The sequence below is a fragment of the Canis lupus genome, chromosome 37 (assembly GCF_003254725.2).
Source record: "Canis lupus dingo isolate Sandy chromosome 37, ASM325472v2, whole genome shotgun sequence".
Taxonomy (NCBI): domain Eukaryota; kingdom Metazoa; phylum Chordata; class Mammalia; order Carnivora; family Canidae; genus Canis; species Canis lupus.
In genome coordinates this window covers 16,858,163-16,880,218 of record NC_064279.1, presented here as the reverse complement: position 1 = coordinate 16,880,218, position 22,056 = coordinate 16,858,163, and the positions used below count along the sequence as shown (strand labels likewise).

The window sequence follows — 22,056 nt, the reverse complement described above, 5'->3', positions numbered from 1 at the left end:
AAGGAGTTCCTACATTACTAGCTTAGGAAACACTTTCACGAATGCTGAGATTTTGCCTCCCATATGTGCTCAGAGCCAAATTTGCAGCCCATCTCCAGCAGTGTTTAGGATTTGATGGAATCCATTTTGTGATTAAATTCACCTTGGTTCTGTATAATTTCCTATATTTATTCTCTCTTTGACTCACATATGCTCAATGTTTTATGCTATATTGTATGTACCCTCAAGGCTGTCCTAAATCTTTTCTGAAACTAAGATGATCATACTTTTGTAGTAGGCAAAGGGTGATAATGTGAATCTGACATGAAATGGAGTAAATTTACAATCTTACAATCTTAGATGACTTTGGGTCTCAGATTCTAGATGAAATACAAGCTTACACATCTCTATAATCATTTCCACAGGAATAAATGGAGGTGACTGCTACTTTCCATTAATCCACCTAAAAAAAATCAACAAGTGCTGGGCACCTGGCTGGCTCAGTAGTAGAGCATACAACTCTTGATCTCAGGGCAGTGAGTTCGAGCCCCACCTTGGGTGTATAGATTACTTAAAAACAAAATCTTAAAAAAAAAAAAAAAAAAAATATCAGGCAGCCCCGTTGACCTATCCGTTTAGTGCAGCCTTCAGCGGAGGCCAGGGATCCTGGAGTCCTGGGATCGAGTCCCACGTCGGGCTCGCTGCATGGAGCCTGCTTGTGTCTCTGCCTCTCTCTGTGTGTCTCTCATGAATAAATAAATAAAATCTTTTAAAAATAAAATTAAAATTAAAATTAAAAAAATCAACAAGTGCGATGCTATGTATTTTCTTACTTTTCTCTTGGGAAACATACTCGCGCCCTCTAGTGTCCAAAATGCACCTTGTGCAGTGCCGGTCCTAGCGGTTTATCTTCCAAGAGTAATTGGTAATATTCCGACGCTAGAGGAAAATTTTAAAAATAAATTTTGGAACTTTGAATCCTGGACAGCAATACACAAGCATTACACTCGCTACAAATCACTGCCTAACATAGCCTTCTCCCCCCAAAATAAAATACCCCTCCTCCATGTTTTCAAGAGTAAGGAATGTACAAAAAATAATTTCCCTGCAGGGGACAGAATTTATTTTTTTTTTTATTCCATTGTTTTCTTAAGGCTCACATCCTTGTTCCGGCTTCACCGGAATCCAGACAATAATCTCTTGCCTTTATCTTCTAATGCAAATGGCAGTTGGGTTTCTTTACAGTATGTACTTAGTAGTAATTAGAATCACAGGTACAGAAGTCCTGAAGACTTAATCGTTGGTGTTGGAAATTGCCTTGGCATGCCTGCTTGCCCCGGGTCCCGGGTCCCGGGTCCCGGGTCCGCAGGTGGCATTCCGGTGCCTCCGCTGCTGGGAGCGGCGGCCGAGTCCAGGGGGCGCTGCAGCCCCTCCCCCCACCCTACAGCGAGAGCGGACGCGAAGGGGCCGCGGATTCGGCCCCCAGGCTCGGGCCCCGCCCTTGGCCCCGCCCACCAGTGCGGGCGGCGCGCGGCGATTGGCCGCGTGCAGGGGGCGGGGCTCCGGGAGGTGGGCTGAGGGGGCGGGCCTGGGAGGGGACAAAAGCGTGGCGGTGCCAGAGCCCGGCCCTGCCGGCAGGCTCCGGGGCTGGTGCGGAGGCGGTGTCAGCAGCCGAAACAGCTGGTGCCCAGCTGGGATCGCCGGTGTAGACGCTTGTGAGCTTCAGCGTGTGGCTGGCGTGGCGCTCCCAGCCCCCCGGCCGCCCACCTTCCCCTGCAGGTAACCGCAGGCTTCGAGGGGCAGCCCCCAGCCCCCGGCTTTTGCCGCGAGGCTCTGAGCCCGCCCGCGGCTGGAATGGGGAGAAAAAGGGAGAAAGCTCATATCTTGGGTAGGAAGGGCGGAATTTAGCAGCAGGCCCTGCTCGAAAGGAAGGGGCGGAAATCCAGGTTGGGCGTGGGGAAGAGACGGGGGGACGAAGAGGGTGCTAGATGCCTGGATGTGGACCAGGCCCACCCCAGGGCGCCGAAGGGAGCGATCGGGCGGCGGAAAGTTGCTGCTGCAGAAACCCAGGTCTGCCTGCAGAAAGGAAAATCGAGTGGTGGGAGGATGCAAGGAAGCGTGGAAGACTAAGTGTTGGGTTTAGCGGGGGGAAACGTGCGGCAGTGGGGAGTTGGGTGCAAAGAAAGGGGAAGCCGTGGACTTGGGCGTGCGCAGCGAACTCAGGTGGCTGGAAGCGGCGGCGCGGGGGTGGAGGCGTCCTCTTGGGGGCGTGGAGGGGGCGGGAGGGGGTGGAGGAGACACCGCCCCCGCCTGGATCCTCGGTTCTGGGCGAGCCTCCCCCCTCCACCGCGGGGCTCCAGGCCCCCTGGGGAAAGGTTCTTGCGCCGCTGGGCGAAGGGGCGGGCGGGCGTGGGCGCCTGGAGAAGCTAGCGGAGCCCGCTGCGCGTGCAGCAGCCCCTCTTGCACAACGGCTGCAAGGACGTGCAGGCCCAGAGCCCGCTGCTCACCGCGGCAGCTAAGGGCGTGCAAACCCCGAGACCAGCTAACGGACGGGACCCCGGGACGCGCCCACTGACGCACCCTCGCGTGGGTGCGAGGCCGAGATACCTGTGCTCCTTTCACCTTGACTTCGAAGGACCCTGCGCCCCTAAAACTGCCCTTCGGTCCTCTGGGTGCGCTCAGCGCTGAACTTTAAACCAGATAAACCCGGCCGTCTGGCCGGCATTAAGAGCTAAATCCTGACCAGCATGTTTCAAACCTTGTCTTTCTATTCTCCTTTTTGTTTTGTTTTAGGAAGTAAACTGCAGTCAACTGAGTCTGCAAAGGCTGAAAGGAGTTGGGGCGATTAGAAGTTGTAAAGGTGAGAATTAGCCGAGTCTCCCGGTTCTGAACTTTTTTTTGATGCGGCAGCTCTGCGCGTAATGGGCCTCGGAGGTCTTGAGGCAGGCGGAGGCGCTGCGAGGGAATGAGTCAGGGATATTTACAACAATAAATTGCAACTGCTTCCTTGTTTCTCTCAATATAGCTCTTTCCCTACAAGAGACTGTTTTTAGCATAGAAATTACTGCAGTTCATGAACTCCGCTTAAAAAGAAAAAAAAAAATGTGGCTAAAACTTGGGGGGTTGATGAAAAGAAAATTGAGAAGGTAGAGCAACTCTTTCTTCTTAAACGACTCTGTATTAGTCCAGGTTTATTTTCTGGAATGACACAAGTGTGTCAGGAGATTGGAATTCAGCTGCTTTCAGACTAAATGAGCTGCCTTGTTGGAAAAGTCCTTCTGAAGTCGGAGTTTGGGTAGAGAGGGAGAACCTGAGGAGCAAGGCTTAGAGGAGTGAATCTCCAGGGGGGAGCCTGAAGCCTCCCCTGTGGAATTTAAATCTAAAAGAAATAAATAATGCCCTATGTTGTGGTAAGCAAGAGTCTTCAAAAAAAAACAAAAAACAAAAAAACAAAAACTTTACTTTTTTTAGCTAAAAGTTGCTAAAGTTTTAATGGATAATGTGAGGAAGTTCTGAAATGTTTCAGTTGTGCATTATGAGATAAAGAAAAATTACTGCAGAAAACGTTTGCCTCAACTGAGAAGGAAATTAAGTTTAAAAATGCTATTATTAGGTATAAACAGTTTCCCTTGACAAGTTGAACTGAAGTAATTTGATCTTTAAATAACAAAAATGTACTGGGGGAGGGAGGACTCTTGATCTCGGGGTTGTGAGTTTGAGCCCCACTTTGGGTATAGAGATTACTTAAAAAAATAAATAAAAAAAAAAGAACAAAAATGTACTCATTAGTGGACTGTAAACCTCAGTTCCTTGTGACAGGGCAGGACATATTCAAGGATGCCTTATGACCCATCAATTGTATTTGCCATCAAGGAAAAATAGCCAAGTCATAACTCTTGTATAATATGTCATAGGAATGCAGCCGTGGAAATGTTATATCAAAACCAAGATCAGTTTGCTGCCTCTTTTTGTGTTTTGTTTTGTTTTGTTTTAAATACAAGGACAGAAGTAACAGTGGGTTTCAGCATGACTGAATCATATACTTAAAGCTCTGCTATGAATTATACTTGAAATTATACATCAGAAATAATTAACTCCTCCACACCAGTTTGTTCACTTCAACTAGAGTCGTTGAATTCCAGATGGTTCCCCAGTAATGGTTTATAGGGAACCTCCTAAACAGTAATAAGCGGATTCTATAATTACAAATTTGGGAAGTGAAAATGGGCCTGAGGATTAGGAATATGTCCTGCCTGGTCACAAGGAACTGAGGTTCACAGTCTTCTAAGGAGTGCATTTTGGTTATTTTTTTAGATATTTTTTTCTGAGTAATCTCTATACCCAGCGTGGAGCTTGAACTCACGACCCCCAAGATCAAGAGTCACACTTTCTACCTACTAAGCTGGCCAGGTGCCCCCCAGTACATTTTTGTTATTTAAAGATCAAATTTCTGTAGCTCAGCTTATCAAGTGATACTGTTTATAAGCCTCTTACCTAAGAATTGTCTTGAGTCCATTCTCCAGACTTTTCCAGTCCTCAGCCATAATTAAGGGAATAAAAGCAATTTGTAGTTTTATGTTCTCCCAGGGAAAACCTTTCCATTACAGCATCATGAAGGGAGCAGATACCTTCTTTGGGCTCAGGGCCTCTTCTACTCCTCAGGGAACACACATGGGTTGTGGTCTTCCCTGAAACCTCATAGTTTTGCTTCTTCCAGAGGGTGCACCCCACCCCTTTCTGGAAATCAGATTAATTTGTATTTGCTACTCTCATATCCCAGGAATTCATGCCTTCCTGAAATAATTCCATTTCTTTGTCCCACCTACTGGTAGCTTACCTCTGCCCAAGAACAGTCCAGGCATTGGGATACTGAGGAATCGGACAGGGACATGCTTGGCTCTTGGGCAGTAGTAGCCCTTCTATATAGAGAGTTTTCTAAATTAAAAAATCACTTTTGATATCCCCAATATCCATTATTGTCTCTAAGAAAACATAATCCTATGAGAAATTCTTTATCTTTTGCTTTTAGACTTCATGTTTCTTTAAACATGGTGTATAGGAACTTGTTGAATTGCCCAAGCATAGCTTTGGTGTTCTTTATTTTCAACCAAAACATCCTCTTAAAAGAGGAGAAATACTAGCACCCATCATTTCTGCTGATCTTGAGGATACTGTAAAATGAGGGGCTGAATAGAAGGGTTCAAATAAACATGACATTGCAGAAATCCTCTCATTGTGTAAGATGAACCAACAGTCAGAATAATGATATAACATTATTAAGAACATGTTACAGGGTCAGGTTCCCCCCACGATCTAGGGAACCGGCCTTGGGAAAGCTATTTTCCTTCTGTCAAAGTAAAATGGGAAAATAATTCCCATCATACAGGGTTGTAAGAGCAGCCTCAAAAGCCACACACGCTTTACATAGAGAACGTGCTCAATTCTAATAGTAAATATATCGTCACTAGCTTTTTATGCAATAGTGCTGTGGTGAGGGAGTATTTAGTAGTCACCAAATTGTATTTTGTTTTTACACAGTAATGAAATAAATGAAGAAGACCTGTGTCTTACCATTTGTTCTTATTAAAGGTTTCTTGAAGTCAAGATGTCACAAAAAATCCGTGGTGGTTCTGTGGTGGAGATGCAAGGAGATGAAATGACACGAATCATTTGGGAGTTGATTAAAGAAAAACTCATTTTTCCCTACGTGGAACTGGACCTGCACAGGTAAATGATTTAGTCTTCCAAAGTGTAAAGTCAGAAAGCCTAATCGAAGTGATTTCAGGGTATAACTTGCTGTTTGCATAGCTATCGCTGTATCTTATGAATAAAGTTTCTGAGGGAGGGATGCTTAAAGATAAGTACATGAACCTTCTCATTTAACTTTATTTTCTTATTTATTTCCTTATTTATTTTTAAAGATTTTATTTATTTATTCATGACAGACCCCGAGAGAGAGGCAGAGACATAGGCAGAGGGAGAAGCCAGGCTCCATGCAGGGAGCCTGATGTGGGACCCGATCCTGGGACTCCAGGATCATGCCCTGAGCCAAAGGCAGATGCTCAACCACTAAGCCACCCAAGTGCCCTGCTTATTCATTTTTTTAAGGATTTATTTATTTTAAAGAGAGAGAACGCAGGTAGAGGGGCAGAGAGAGTCTCAAGCAGACTCCCCGCTGAGCACAAAGCCTGATGTGGTGCTAGATCTCATGATCTCTGAGATCAGAACCTGAGCCAAAACCAAAAGTCAGATGTTTAATGGACTGAACCACTCAGGTGCCCCAAACTTCCTATTTTAATTTTAACACACTTCTAGAAAGACTGGACTTACTGTTGTTCCAAAGAAAAGAATTGTGTTGGGAACCACATGATTCTCTGCTCTTTAAAGCTAAGCCTCTATTTCCTGTGACCGTTTTCTTTTTATAACTCGGTGGTTCAGAGCAGTGCAAGGAATTATTTGTGGAAGGGAAAGTCATAGAGGTGCAGTCTCTGTTGAATAGTAGAGTAAATGTAGTTACCACAGTTATATCCTTTCTACCCACCTCTCTTATGTCACTCTACTTCACTAGTCAGTGGACCTTGTCCCCCCTCCGCCCGCCCCGTTCATTCCCAACCTTTTGCCCTTCTCACATAACTAGAGCACAGAAAGAACCCTTGAAATTATCTTACACAACCCCCAGTTTTCCATCGACGATCCCTGACACCTTTGGTGTTCTAAGGATTTGAGCCTTTGCTCTGTCTTTAAAGTGTTTGGAGTTAGATACAGAAGTCTCTGTGAGATCACCTCCTTTGTTCCCTGTGATTTTCCTAAACTTGCTCGTGCTCTTTGTACACCTGCACTTGGTAGAGACAGAATTTTTCCTCGTTAGCCTTTGAGGTATAAGGAGTTTTAAAAGACAGTCATTATGCCTAGAAGGAAAAGCATCGCTAGCTACAGAATAAAACATTTTTGGAGGCTCAGACAAGTTTTAAGCTGTTCCAAAATGGCTATTATTATTGTTATTGTTGTTGTTATTATTATTATTATTATTATTATTATTATTACATGACTCGTTCTTTCTGAGGGGAAGGGTGGAGAGTGATGTGTTTGTTTTGTTTTCCGTGGGCTAGATAGTAGCCCAGGCCACTTATTCATTCTCTTCTGTTAGAAACATTAAGAAGAGAAGCAAACATTCCACTAATTACTGGTAGCTTCTGAGAAGAAATGATTCCTACAAACGTGGAAAGTGCTGACCACAGCCCTTGTTTGAATTAGGATTAGACATTTGTAATATTCAGCATTTCCTGTGCCAGAAGATAAGAGAGTCAGTGGATTCGTTAGATGTCTGTGAATTATCTAAGGTCAAAGCAGCTTGGAATAATTGTTATTTGGAAATACATTAAGATTGCTACCTTTGCATCGGCATCATGAGTTAGGATAGCGAAGGCAAGGGAAATGCAAAAACTAAAAGGAACTGAAAAGAGAATTCTAGGCACTTTGTGGGTTAGCAGGTTTTGAAAGTTGAAAATCAAAAACATTTTTAAAAGTCTTGGAGGACAAAATGAATTGTTAATTACTATTTGGTCTCTCCTGTTTTCCAACAGAGATACTTGAGATAAAGCTTTAGTCGTTTTCTATGCTCCGTGGCCAATCAACCCTCTTTCCTTCCAGTTCTGAATAACCTGCGGTGTGGGCATTGGTGGATATGACTCTAACTCCGTCACTGGATTCCATTACTTACCCAACACACTGCAGGCTGATTTCCAAAACAAAGAGACTTGCCTAAGAATTAGGGAAAGGTTCATCTTCTGACTAATGAAGTCAGTAGCATTTTGGGCACTGACTTGCATTTACAGCTCCTACCACTTTAATGCCAGAATACAAACAATCCTTTAAACCTTCTGACCCCTTTATTTTTAAAGCACAGTATTTACTAAGGGAAAATAAGGTACTTAGGCTTACGCTTTTATGGTAATTTTATGGAAGGAAGTCTGCAAAAACGGTTGCTTGAGCTATTATTGCATCTTTATGGTGAAGAGCACACAAAGGGGCAGAGCACAATGATTTCCATTCAGTTTCCTTCTAGACAGCTTCCCACACCCGAGATGGGTGCAGCCCACAATCTAGCCTCTCCTAGTCCTTCTTTGGTTGGCAGCCATCTTCTGTGTCTGAGATGCTCTGATCCTAAAAGTTGGCAGATTTAGGTATGTTTTGAGCCTTTCCTTTCTTCGGGGTAGGCGTTGTGCGCCATCACACAGAGACGGGTGCCTTGGTCACTCATCAGTTTGTCTGGAGAGTTAACACTTAATGACCTTTCCCTCCCAGCTATGATTTAGGCATAGAGAATCGCGATGCTACCAATGACCAGGTCACCAAGGATGCTGCAGAAGCTATAAAGAAGTACAACGTTGGTGTCAAGTGTGCTACCATCACCCCCGATGAAAAGAGGGTTGAGAGTTCAAGTTGAAACAAATGTGGAAATCACCAAATGGCACCATCCGAAATATTCTGGGTGGCACTGTCTTCAGGGAAGCTATTATCTGCAAAAACATCCCCCGGCTTGTGAGCGGATGGGTAAAACCCATCATCATAGGTCGTCATGCTTATGGGGATCAAGTAAGTCGTGTTGGCATCATTTGATTTTCCATATTCTTTTTTCCTGTCCTTGGTTGCCCAGCAGTTCTGATCTGTATGTTTTATTCTTTTGGTGACTACTCCCTTTAAGTGAGGTGCAAAATCAAGAAATGTTTATGTGTCTGTTTGTATATTTAGGTAGGAATAAATATACATACAGAGAGGTACCTGTCTCAACACAAATTATTTTTTTCAGGTATGCTTTTTTAATTTTTTTAAGTGGGCTCCATGCTGGTCATGGAGCCCAATGTGGGGCTTGAACTCATGACCCTGAGATTCAGACCTGAGCTGAGATCAAGAGTCAGACACTTAACTGACTGAGCCACCCAGGCATCCCCCACCCCTTTTTTTAATTAACCTAGGGACACCTGGGTGGCTCAGTGGTTGAGTGTCTGCCTTTGGCTTAGGGTGTGGTCCTAGAGTCCTGGGATCAAGTACCACATCCAGCTTCCCTTGAGGAGCCTACTTCTCCTTCTGCCTGTGTCTCTGCCTCTCGCTGTTTCTCATGAATAAATAAATTAAATCTTAAAAAATAAGTTAAACCATAAGATATTTCCATTTTTGTATAATCTCCCATAGTTCAACCAAATTAGTGGTTCTTCATCCTAGCTATACAACAGATCCCTTTAAGGAGTTTTTTTTGGTTTTTATTTGTTTTAATTCCAGTGAATGAGTGCTACCCTATACCAGCTGAACCTGAATTCCATGGGGTTCAGATATTTTAAAGCTCCCAAGTGATTCCAGTGTGTAGGTAGGGTTGAGAACCATCAAAGATTATATTGAATGTGATCACTTTACGCATAAAAGGAAAAACTGATTTAGTAGTTGTGAAAGTATTCTCTTTTAAATATTCCTTTCCTACTTGGAAAAAAGAAAGTTTCTGTACTTTTGTACCAGTAAGCTTATTGCCAAATTAAACAGAAAAACTGCCAACTAAACAAAATCCGTATTGAAACGGAGGTTTCAGACTTTCATAAAAAGCAGCTTAGGTCTTGAAAGAGCCTTAGAAACAATCTCTAATGTTGAAATCCAGAGGCTTTGATGTAGCTGTCCTCAAAAATAGTGTGGCCAAAGCAGACCACTCTGTTCCTGGGGAGGGGTCACTGGGTCAGTCCTTGAGGATCATTCACTTTGTTCTACTCTGTGGTTCAAACTATCCCTTCATCCTGGCCAAACCTTCCAGAGGCCCAGGAGTAAGAATGTGGACAGAAGCACTACAAATTCACTAATCCCAGGAAGAACATTTTTTTTAAGATCTTATTTATTTATTCGATAGAGAGCACAAGCAGGGGGAGTGCAGAGGGAGAGAGAGAAGCAGGCTCCCCGATGCAGGGCTCGATCCCATGATCCTGGGATCATGACCCAAGCTGAAGGCAGATGACCAACCAACTCAGTCACCCAAGTGCCCCCTGGAAAGACCATTCTTTTTTTTTTTTTTTTTAATAATAATTGGGAATTTTAGTATCCTCTCAAAAAATTGATTAAAACACTTAGAGAAAGTTAAGTGTATAGAAGATTTCAACAACTCTATCAGCCACCTTGACCTAACTGATCTCATAGAATCCACTCCACCCGACAGCTACACAGATTTTTTTCAAGTGCGTACAAAACAATCTCCAGGTTGACCATATGCTGGGACATAAAACAAGTCTCAGGAAATTTTAAAGATTGCAGCCGTACAAAGTACATGCCGATCACAACAGAATTAACTCCGATATCCACAGGTGGCCAGTTCTTTGGGGAAGACCACTCTTCAGTTCTTAGGAGTTCATGCTGTCTTTTTCATCCTGCACCCACCCACCCCCACCCCCCTTTCTTTGAATTATTTTGGCATCGGTCACTTGCAAGAATGGTCATTCTCTAAATCCAGATTGAAAATTCCCAACCTCAGGTTGATTCAGCCTGAATCGTTGAAATGTGCATAAACCCTCTGCAAAGCATCTGTGATGCTTTGGTGCCTCACAACGTCTTCCTCTTGAGAAATGGGAATGAGTTACCACCCACAGTGACTTTATATGACACAAATGTGCTGTGTAGAAAGGATATTTAATCTTCACAGTTACCTGAGGGCTCTTTTCCTGGCTGTCATCAGTATTACTCTATACAAACATAAATAGATAGGCATGGCCAGCAAGTGTTGGTACCTGATTGTGAAAATATTCTAAGGTCATTGAAGAGGGTACAGTGCACTTAAACGTTACGGATCCCTCATGTGCATGTCCCCAGCATAGCTCACTCCCATGAGCAAGACGGCTGTCCTTGTGCAGTTCTTTCCCTGTGGGGTACCAGCCTGTCCCAGCCACTTCCACAGTCACTGCTGCTTTTGGACAAATCCTGGGCTGGAGTTAGTAGTGATAATAATGGTGAAGAGACTGAACCCTAAAGGTCTAAGGACCGGATCCCAAGTCTTTTGACCCTAGATGTGTTCTTTCCACTCTATCACAGTTCTTCCATTGTAGGATTGATGTAAGAGTCAAATGAGATGAGATCATTCAAGCTGGTCACTTAGTGTCTCGTGCAGTGAGGACAAGGCATTTGCTCTCTGGTCTCCATCGACACTGTAGCTAGTGTATTATCATCCCCCTGTGGAAAGTCTTCCTTGACCTCCAGGTCTCGGTCATTTCTTTTCCTGTGTCATCCTGCTACATTTCTTATCTTAGCCCCCCTTTGACATTTGAAAGCACTTGAGTGGCTTCTCACTTGGTTTGTCTTTGTTAGGCCATAAGCTTCCTAGAAGGAAATGCTTAGTGTCCTCCTCCACTCCTTACTGGTTCTCCCTTTACATGAGAGGCATCCAGTAAATCTGATCTTCAGTCTATACCAGGATTAACTTACTTTGGGAAGTCTCTGGACCTTATTTTCCCATCTCTAAAATAAATGGAGGCTGAGGCACACTGCCCTGTTTGTTTAGCTATCTGACAGTGCTATATTCTAGGATTTTTTTTTCCCATTATAATTCTTGGAAGGATAGTTTTTTTTCTCTTTATATATTTCTCCCCCCTACACAGTACAGAGCAACTGATTTTGTTGTTCCCGGGCCTGGTAAAGTAGAGATAACCTACACGCCCAGTGATGGATCTGAAAAAATGACCTACCTGGTACATAACTTTGAAGGTAAGTTCATCATGAGCTATATCTGTTCATTTTTTTACAGGTCATTTAGACACTATTAGTACTGCTTTTTAATAGTTATGTGGCTGCCAGAAATACAATCTGGAATCTACAACATTTCTACAGGGCCCAAAAACTAGCATAAAGAAGGAATTGGCTTCCATGCCTTCCCATGGGGTGCAATAAAGAAAGACACAAAGGGAACTAGCCACTTCATTGGAAATGCATGTGGGCAAAGATGGTACATAGTTTTGCCCTTCTCTTGAAACGTGGAGGGAAGGTTGGCAGGAATCTATTATAAATGAATTAAAGAAATTAAACATTGCTAATCCTGTATCACCTGTCATGTAATCTGCCCTTTGCTCTACTACGATTTTTATTTGAAAAAGGTTGCGTTATATAGTTGCTGAAATTTTCTTCTTGCCCTGAGTATTTATTCTGTGAAAGTAAATGTTTGCTTTTTGCTTTTTCTTCCCTACCATCCTGCTGCTTCAAAGATCCATTTGTGGCAAATGCCACCTAAAGGTTGAAAGAACAGAAAACCACCTTTCTCCACTACTGAAGTTGTTAAAAGCTCTCACACAAACAGAAACTCAAAGCTCACCTAGCCTTTGTACTCTTCGCCTCCTCCAAATAGTATCATTTTAATGGAATCTAGTTCAGCGGGTTTTGGCCTTGCACATTTCAAGCCTACGTTGGCCCTGGGCAGTGGCAAAGATTCAAGTTCTATCTTTCAGTAATTACAGAGTTCACCTAGAGTCGTGAAACACTAGTGATTACATGTAGCATAATTATTTCTACCAACGAGGTATGAACCTTCAGTATCCTCCAGGAAATTATGAGAATTCTCATTCAATATTTGAAATCCAGGTTTTTCTCAATGGCTAAGGACAGAGCACAAACGTAGAGATTAAAACACATGTGAAATCTTAAGTGTGAAAGCACGAAAATGATTCACCATTTCTCGAGTGTATTTCTGGTTCATAGATCAGTAGTTTTTAGTATTTTGGTGTCTTCTGGATCCTGAGGACCATGTTTTTCTCACTTCTATTGCCCTTTCAAAACAAGTTAGAATGTCCTTATATGTCCTTATCTAGAATTGACTTTCTTCCAATCACGTGCCTCAGCAACTCATGGAATATTCCCATTTGAAGCCTGGGTAGGACTTTTTGAAGTCTAGGTTCAGACATGCTTGGGTGCTTAGGTGGTGGTAGGTGAATTTGGACTTGTTACAACTCTACCCCATTTACCTTTGTTTTCCTGTTATCATCGGTGTTCCCCTCCCCCCCCCCACAGAGGGTGGTGGTGTGGCCATGGGGATGTACAATCAAGATAAGTCGATTGAAGATTTTGCACACAGTTCTTTCCAGATGGCTCTGTCTAAGAGTTGGCCTTTGTATCTGAGCACCAAAAACACTATTCTGAAAAAATATGATGGACGTTTTAAGGACATCTTTCAGGAAATATATGACAAGTAAGTACAGTTCTTTTTTTTTCTTGTCTTTTTTCTAAAATAAGCCAGGACTTATTTGCATCCTTATCCCTTTGATTCTGGGACAAATTGAATGAAAACCATCACTATCCCATAAAGTTAAGGGCATAGCTAAAATTTAACAGATGTGAAACAAACCAATCTTGAGTTGCTTTTAGAAGGAAAATGTTTTCTTTTTTTTTAATTTTTTTTAAATTTTTATTTATTTATGATAGACACATAGAGAGAGAGAGAGGCAGAGACATAGGCAGAGGGAGAAGCAGGCTCCATGCACCGGGAGCCCGACGTGAGATTAGATCCCGGGTCTCCAGGATCGCGCCCTGGGCCAAAGGCAGGTGCCAAACCGCTGCGCCACCCAGGGATCCCAAGGAAAATGTTTTCAAATAAGCGTCCCACATTTATTTTTATTAAGAGCCAAAATTGTTTATAATGTTTGAATGAAGGTGCCCTGTAACTGATAGAAAGTTCTGATTTGGCCAGGGAGCGCCTGGCTAGCTGAGTTGGTGGAGCATGGGACTGTTGATATCAGAGTTGTGAGTCTGAGCCTCATGTTAGGTATAGAGATTATTTAAAAATAAAATCCTTTAAAAAATTAAAAAGAGGGGTACCTGGGTGGGTCAGTTGGTTAAGTACCCAACTCTTGATTTCAGCTCAGGACATGATCTCAGGGTCATGAGTTTGGGCCCCACATTGGGCGTGTTGAGCTCCATGCTGGAATGGAGCCTACTTAAGATTCTCTCTATCCCCCCCCCCACACACACACACACATACCCCCACCCCTACCATTAACGCTTGCACTCTCTGTCTCTCTCTCTCAAAAAAAATTTTAAAATTCTAATTTTTCAAGCATATGACTTTCTGAATTGGGCACATTTCCATTCTTTTTGAAGCCCGTTGTTGTGATTTAAAACTCTGCTTTAGTGGAATCATTTGAACTTGTCTATAAGAACTTCAGGTTCAACATGAGAGCATGTGTTAACTTTTAAGATGCAAAACTCCCTTTTAGGAAAGTGTGGAGGCCAGGGCTTGATTTTAGGTATGTTTCCTAAGAAACCTTAATTCCTCTTCCTGCTACCCATCCATACCAACCCCAGGAGCTGTCCTACTTTCCTGAAAGGTATAGAGTGGAAGAATAGTCTTTTTCATCCATTATTACATTCTTTTTTTTTTCTTCTAAGATTTTATTTATTTATTTGAGAGGGAAACAGAGCACAACTGGGGGAGGTAGGGATAAGCAGACACCCTGTTGAATGGGGAGCCCAAGGTGGGGCTCGATCCCAGGACCCTGAGATCATGACCTGAGCCGAAGTCAGATGTTCAACCAACTTAAGTCACCCTAGACACCCTCGTTATTAGATTCTTAAAGTAAGCTGTGCCTCAGGACATCCTGAATGTACCCAGTAGTGTACTGAATCTGATCAGCAGTGTACTGAAAACTAAAAATAGTGCTGGGGACACTCTATTCTCTCCCTTATTCTTACATCTCTGTGAAGGATGTGAAATTACTCTCTGGTGGGGAAATTGGGGTTTAGCAGCTAGCAAGTGGACAGGGTTTGACCTTAGGTCTATTAGATTCTCAAATCTCTGCTGCTTCCTCTAAAAAAAATGCTGCTTCTGGCCCAACCCCCACTCTCTTTGGAGAAGCAGGTACTATACCTAACAATTTCTTTTTTTTTTTTTAAGATTTTATTTATTTATCCATGAGAGAGAGAGAGAGAGAGAGAGAGAGAGAGAGAGGCAGAAACACAGGCAGAGGGAGAAGCAGGCTCCACGCAGGGAGCCTGATGCAAGACTCGATCCCGGGTCTCCAGGATCACATCCTGGGCCGAAGGCGGTGCTAAACCGCCGAGCCACCCGGGCTGCCCAACAATTTCTTTAATTCCCTTTTCTCTCTTGCTTCGTAGGCAGTATAAATCCCAATTCGAAGCCCAGAACATCTGGTATGAGCATAGGCTCATTGATGACATGGTGGCCCAAGCTATGAAATCCGAGGGAGGCTTTATCTGGGCCTGTAAAAACTATGATGGCGACGTGCAGTCGGACTCCGTGGCCCAAGGTGAGGAGCTATGGGAACAAGAAGAGGTGGAGCTCAGCCTGTGACACGAAGGTCAGGCCACAATAGCTCTCTAGTTTGGGAAGAGGTGTGGTTGCAGCCCTTTGTTAAATCATGAAATGTAAACACTACAAGCTATCCAGTTCCATCTTCTCAGCCTATGCAAAGAAGCCCGGGGCTGTTCACAGAAATTCCACTTTATGTCAGAGGTAAGGGCCAGATCAACAGAAAGTCTGCTCTGATTTCTCCAGCACCAAACTGCCCTCTGATTTTAATTACCCATGGCAGCTCTGTAAACTTGGTAAATGTTCCTGTTACCTTTAATTCTCTTTGCTTTTCCCCAGAAAGTACTACTTTTTCTTTTCTCTTTGGAAAAGTTAAGCACCTCCTACCAGTTTGAAAAGCAGTAAATCAACCCAAGTTTATGTCAGATACGGGAGTTAGACAGTTCTCTTTACCATCCTGTGTCTGCAAACGCTCATGATCCTTTGTGCTGCATTCACTAGAGGAAGGAGTGATGCCTTGTGGATGCTTCCATGGTGGACAAAGGAAACTATTCCTTGTGAGCAGATTTCTTAGAAAGGGACCCAAATTGTCCCACTGTTTCTAAATGTCCTCAAAGCAACTAAGGGAGTATCTGGAGGGATATTTCAAATGTAAATGTCAAGATACAGAAGTTCAAAGGACTTTGGAATAGGACTTTTGAAGTGCAGTATCCAGTAGTGCACTGATAAGATACCTGGGACCAATGCTCTGTGTCTGGGCAGAGCTTGTAGATAAATGTGACCTCAGTGCAGCTCAACAGTCAAAAGGCAAAGGCAGAGCTGTCCTGGTGTCCGTTCTTTCCTAGGGTATGAACTACTTTGGACTCAAACCACTTACATCCTCAGTTTTGATGGTGATACCAACTAGTGTCCTAATATTAAAGATAGACAAACTCACTTTGGATATGGTCCTGAACTTCTCCAACCAGTAAACATTTGAGTCTACGAAAGCCCCAGACCAACACAGTGATATGAAAGGAGCCTACTAGGGAATAAAGGGGAAAGGAGAAAAAATGAGTGGGAAATATCAGAAAGGGAGACAGAACATGAGAGACTCCTAACTCTGGGAAATGAACTAGGGGGGGTGGAAGGGAAGGTGGGCGGGGGGGGGGGGGGTGACTGGGTGACAGGCACTGAGGGGGGCACTTGATGGGATGAGCACTGGGTGTTATGCTATATGTTGGCAAATTGAACACCAATAAAAAATAAATTTATATTAAAAAAATGAAAGGAGCCTACTAATCCCATGCAGAAGTTTCTAACAATGAGTTTTTTTAAAAAGCATTGTTTATTTACCTACTCTCAAACCAAAAACCAAAACTGACAAACAGCAGCTTGTTACAAATTTGCATTATTAACTCCACAGGTGCTATTGGAAGGTAGCTAAAAACAGAGAAAAATATTCTTTGAATTCAAGTGTAAGAGTGAATAAAAGAAGGAAAACCAATTGTCTAGACTTAAAAAGTGGTAATGTAATTCTCTGGATAGGAAGTCACAAAATAGGACTGTTTTGTTGGGGCTGTTACAGGGGGTAAGGGCAAGAGGGATGTTCTTGGGTCATCCCATCCTGTTTTCAACCTGCCTTTTCTTTCCAGTCCAGTGAGTCTGAGCAGCCTGATGGCAGGACACAACTGTCATTAATCTTTTTATTTTCCCACATCACAGCATCTGGCTGCACATATGGATAGCAGTAACATACTGAGCTCTTCTTACTCGTGGCAGGTACTATTCAAAGGAAGATGAATATATATTCTTTTCACAAATATACGTCTATTCATCTAATTCTTACAACAACCCTATGAATCAGATGAATGTGCATAAATTTGTGAATATATGCGGGACGAAGAAGCGTAGCCTTTCCAGAGGTGGCTTTGACCCTGAGGTCCGGAGCAGGGACCCTGCTTCCTGAGAGGCAGAATCATTGATGACTACACATGCGTATATTTATTTCGTTTCCTGAGACCTCTTTCATCTCTGAGAGACCCAATGTTCTTCGTGCAGTTGTACCTGATGCTTCACATTCTGCCTCTTACAGGTTACGGCTCTCTTGGCATGATGACCAGCGTGCTGGTTTGTCCAGACGGCAAGACAGTAGAAGCAGAGGCTGCCCATGGGACTGTAACACGTCACTACCGCATGTATCAGAAAGGCCAGGAGACGTCCACCAATCCCATTGGTAAGTGTTTATTGCTACGCTGATTTCCAACCAGAGAGTGGAGATCTCCAAAGGAAATCAGACATATTCCTTTGGCTGCCCAACACGTTGTGTCTAAAATCCTCACCAAACAGCAGATCTGTTCTACTAAGAGCCGTTTCAATGTGCTTGAAATATACACAATATATGCTTTTCCATTTTGTAGCAGAATGTACGCTATAGAGAAGAATGTTGTCACTGAGCATTTTCCTTTTCCTCTGGTGCAGTGAAATGCCACAGATGGCTAAGAATCTAAAAGCCACACAGATCGATCCTTCTAACCGAATTTTAAGGACAACACTTTTTTTTTTTAAGATTTTAATTATTCAAAAAAAATAAGATTTTATTTATTCATTCATGAGAGACACACAGAGAGGCAGAGACACAGGCAGAGGGAGAAGCAGGCTCCATGATGCAGGGAGCGCCACGTGGGACTCAATCCCAGGTCTCCAGGAGCACACCCTGGACTGAAGGCGGCGCTAAACCGCTAAGCCCCTGGGCTGCCCCTAAGGATTACACTTTAAAAAGAGATTACAGCTTGGGAAGAGGCAGGGAGGCCACCATAGACAAGAGAGAGGAGATTGTGACCTATTCCAAATTAGTAAATGCCCTCAAGCTTCAAGTACTACTAGCACACCGTGAAAATGTGCTTTCGTAAGGCTCTAACAAAACCCAAGACCTCTGCTCAACAGCAAGACAGATTTTTTTTTTAAGTTTCTATCCAATAAAATATTCCCAGTTCTTAGAAAACTTTATAGCCCATGTGGATAGCACCTAATGGAATCAATCACCCAAGCAAACAAACAAACAAAAAAATTGTTCTGTTTTTGGCAACTGAAACATTTGGGAATCCCTCTTGGTATGATCTAAGTGTTGGCTTTTGGGTTTGGTTTGGTTTTGCTCTTTCAGCTTCCATTTTTGCCTGGACCAGAGGGTTAGCCCACAGAGCTAAGCTTGATAACAACAAAGAGCTCAGCTTCTTTGCAAAGGCTTTGGAAGAAGTCTGTGTTGAGACCATTGAGGCTGGCTTCATGACCAAGGACTTGGCTGCTTGTATTAAAGGTTTGCCCAAGTAAGTATAAGATGCCCTGAGCTCTGTAGTCAAATCACCACTTACCTTTACTGGGCTCAAAACAGCAGTGCTTTTTGGAAGTACATGAATTATTTGTTATTTATTGCCTAGTTCAGGGGTCAACAGACACTACTGATTGTGGACAATAAGCAGTTCAGACTTTATGGAACATACAGCCTTTTCAAACTCCTCAGCTATTGAACTTTGCCACTGTGGAAGGAGCACAGTCACAGATGATACAGAAGCTGGTGGATGTGGCCGTGTTCCAATTAAACTGTACCCTGGATGGAGTCCATGGGCCACACTGTAGTTTGCTGACCTCTGATCTAGTTGAAAATCATCGGGTGACAAGGTTCTGTTTAATTTAACAAGTAAATTATAGACATTTGAAACAGAGGGACCTCCAAGGGTATTGTATCCTTCCCCTTTATTTTCTTCAATTTATGAGTAAGAAGAGTAACTGCACAAGTTTTACGTGCCACTAGGTCTTAGTCCCTTCCGTAATTATTTACAACCAACATTCAAGGCCCGTTTATTGCCCAGGATTTTTCTGAGAACATGGTAGCATGTAGCCCAGTTGGATTGACTGCCAGTCAGAGACTTCTCCCTCACAGCTGGTCACTATGACTCACCTCAAGAAACCCTACTAAAGTTTAACATTAATCCCATGTCCTAAGCATGCGTCCTCTCAGTGATGAGGATATACTCAATCGCTACATCTTTCTTATCTTAAATTTCTGGCAAGAATACAGTGCTTGAAATGTTCTTATCGGTACACTACCTTTGTGGTCTATTTGAATAGGCACTTGTCAGCAGGATTACATTAGCCAGACTATCTTTTCTTTTTTCTTTCTTTTTTTTTTTTTTTTAAGAAAGACCGTGATAAAATAAAAGAGCATTAAAACTTTTTTAAGGACATGTGACAATTTGTAGGAATGTTGATGAGAGCATGGCCGTACCCCTGAATAGGTTTTGTTATTTTTAAGAATGAGGAATAAGAAGTGGGTTGAGTTCAGTCTGAATGGGAGCTCTGTGATAGTTTTGTCCTCAAAGACTCAGGGCAAGGGACATTCTGTGAAGGTGCATGTGGCCGAGCTGCCAGTGCAGGCTGCCTGTAGCCTGCGTCAGCCCCTTGAGCCTTGAGCACAGTCATCAGCCATATAGTCATACTTCGTTAATACTAGTTTTCTTCTAGACCTAAGTAAAATGCTACCTATGTAGCACTTCTAGAATTTTCCCTCTGCCCACAGATCAGAAACAAACTAATCTCTCTTTTCTTTTTCTTCCTTTATTAGTGTGCAACGTTCTGACTACTTGAATACATTTGAGTTCATGGACAAACTTGGAGAAAACTTGAATATAAAACTAGCTCAGGCCAAACTGTAAGGCCATCCCTCAGCTTAGGAGGATACGTGTTTTTGGTAACTAGGTCCACTGGTTTACATTTTCCTGTATAACACTCAAGGGGAAAAGGTAAAATCAATTTTGTAATTTGTTTAGAAGCCAGAGTTTATCTTTTCTATAAGTTTACAGCCTTTTTCTTACGTAGCGTACATTTATGCCACCCTCGTGAACGTGGCAGGGAACTTTTTTAAATTTTATTTTATTTTCTACTAGTAGCCTAGGAATTACTTTCATGCTCGTTGTATACTCATTGTCCCTTTTTCTTATGTTCCAATGCAAATGACCAAAATGAAGAGTGCTTGAAAGGGTAAACTGTAGCCACAGTGTTGTTCCCTGAAATAGATGTGAAGTACACATTCACTCCCTTCATCGCTCCGGGGCCTGGGGCGCTGTGTGGTTTTGGTGTAAGAGATGTCCCATTTCGTGCAGTAGAGCTGTACGGTGAACTTGCCAACTTGCCCATCGTCTGGAATGAAGAGCGTAGGTGTTACTAATACCCGCTGGAGACACCGCAGTCACTTCTGTAAAGAGGTCTTCTTGATTGTTTTGAAAATGCTAAATATTTCTGAGGCAACTGGAGACTTTGGAATCCAGAATAAAGATGACCTGAGGGTCTGGCCTCTGTTTGTCCCCTCTTCCTGGCCTTGTGTGGCCTGAGTATTATGCTACCCTGAGCAGCATATTTCATCCAAGTGCAATAACCCAAGCTGCACCTTTTTTTGGACTTCTGCTGGCCCGTTTTATTTCCCTTATACAAATGTGATTTTTTCAAAAGTTGATTTTAAACACTATTCTAGTCTATTCTTCATCTAAACTATTAATTGTTATTAAAATTAAGTGCTAATGACTAGTCTTGGGTTTTTATTTGTGAGTATGCTTTAGGTGCCAGGCACCATGCTAGGTCCTGGCCACAGGAATTCAATTTTAAGTGGTCTCTGCCCTGAAGGAGTTTACTGTGGGGAAAATGGATAAGTAAACAGGAAGATGTGGAGCCTACAGTGAAAGGGAAAGAAGACCAACGACAGAACAAGAGATTACTAGAAGAATATTAGGGAATCAAGCATAGGCATTTGCTAAGGAATGGAAGTATGATCATGTAAGTTTATAGGAAGCCAATGAAGACTTAAGGGAGGGACATGGTCATATTTTCCTTTAAAAAAATAGCACAGCTTTTATGAAGAATGGATAGTAGTGGAAGAGGGGGTGATGGGCAGGATCCAGGAGAGAAGGCCAGTTTTCAAGGTACTGTGATACTTCGGGTGGGAAATGATGAAGATCTGAACAGGGACATGGCACTGGGGGTGGAGGGAGCAGGGTGGATCCCTGAAAAGATGAGAACAGATGGGGATTGGTGGGTCCCAGGGGATGTGGGAAAAGCAACGTCAAAGAGGTTTCCCACATATCCAGCTCACTCTTGAAAAGTTGGTCAGCATCCCAGCAGTAGCCACGTACTATGGGGAAGGAAGCCGAGGCCTTGAGAGGCACTTTGATGAGATATATACAGTACCTCAGTGCCCATTTTAGCCTGGAAGCCAGGAATCCTCGTAGCTGAGCTAGGACTCTTTCTACTAGACCTGCACATTTGCAGGTTTGGATGAAGAAAGCATTGTGTGGAACAAAGTCACCCCATTGGATTGGATGACCTTTTGACTAGTCCCTCGAGCACTTACAAACATCCTAGGAGTTGATCAGATGAGTGTTAATGGCTGCAAAGCTCTACCCCAATGTCTATCAGGATCAGTATTTGGCCAAGAACCGGTTAATATTCTAAAATACTTAGTAAATGAACAGAATGCTGACCAATACGTGTAGAGGCTAATGGTTTATTTTGTAACAGCATTAGGATCAGAATTGTTGACCTGGAAAATGACTCCTGCTTTGCAAAACACTGAAGGCAGCAGGATCCACGGACAGAGAAGACAGGAGTCCCACATTTTGAAATTCTCTCAGTTGCAAGTACTATTTCTTAAGTAGAAATTTTTTTTTAAGATTTTGTTTGTTTATTCATGAGAGACACAGAGAGAGAAGCAGAGACACAGGCAGAGGAAGAAGCAGGCTCCATGCCAGGAGCCCGATGCGGGACTCGATCCCGGG

General features: G+C 43.1%; 1 protein-coding gene across 1 annotated transcript; it reads left to right on the top strand.

Moving 5' to 3' along the window:
• The first annotated feature begins 1,584 nt into the window (after positions 1-1,584).
• IDH1 (isocitrate dehydrogenase (NADP(+)) 1) lies at positions 1,585-20,812 on the top strand. The gene is given in 11 exon segments (XM_025441696.3): positions 1,585-1,758; positions 2,773-2,839; positions 5,569-5,706; positions 8,284-8,408; positions 8,411-8,574; positions 11,601-11,706; positions 13,000-13,177; positions 15,100-15,251; positions 17,328-17,468; positions 18,396-18,558; positions 19,854-20,812. Coding segments are annotated over 9 exon segments (1,242 nt in total). The 5' UTR covers positions 1,585-1,758; positions 2,773-2,839; positions 5,569-5,584; the 3' UTR covers positions 19,945-20,812.
• The last annotated feature ends 1,244 nt before the right edge of the window (positions 20,813-22,056 follow it).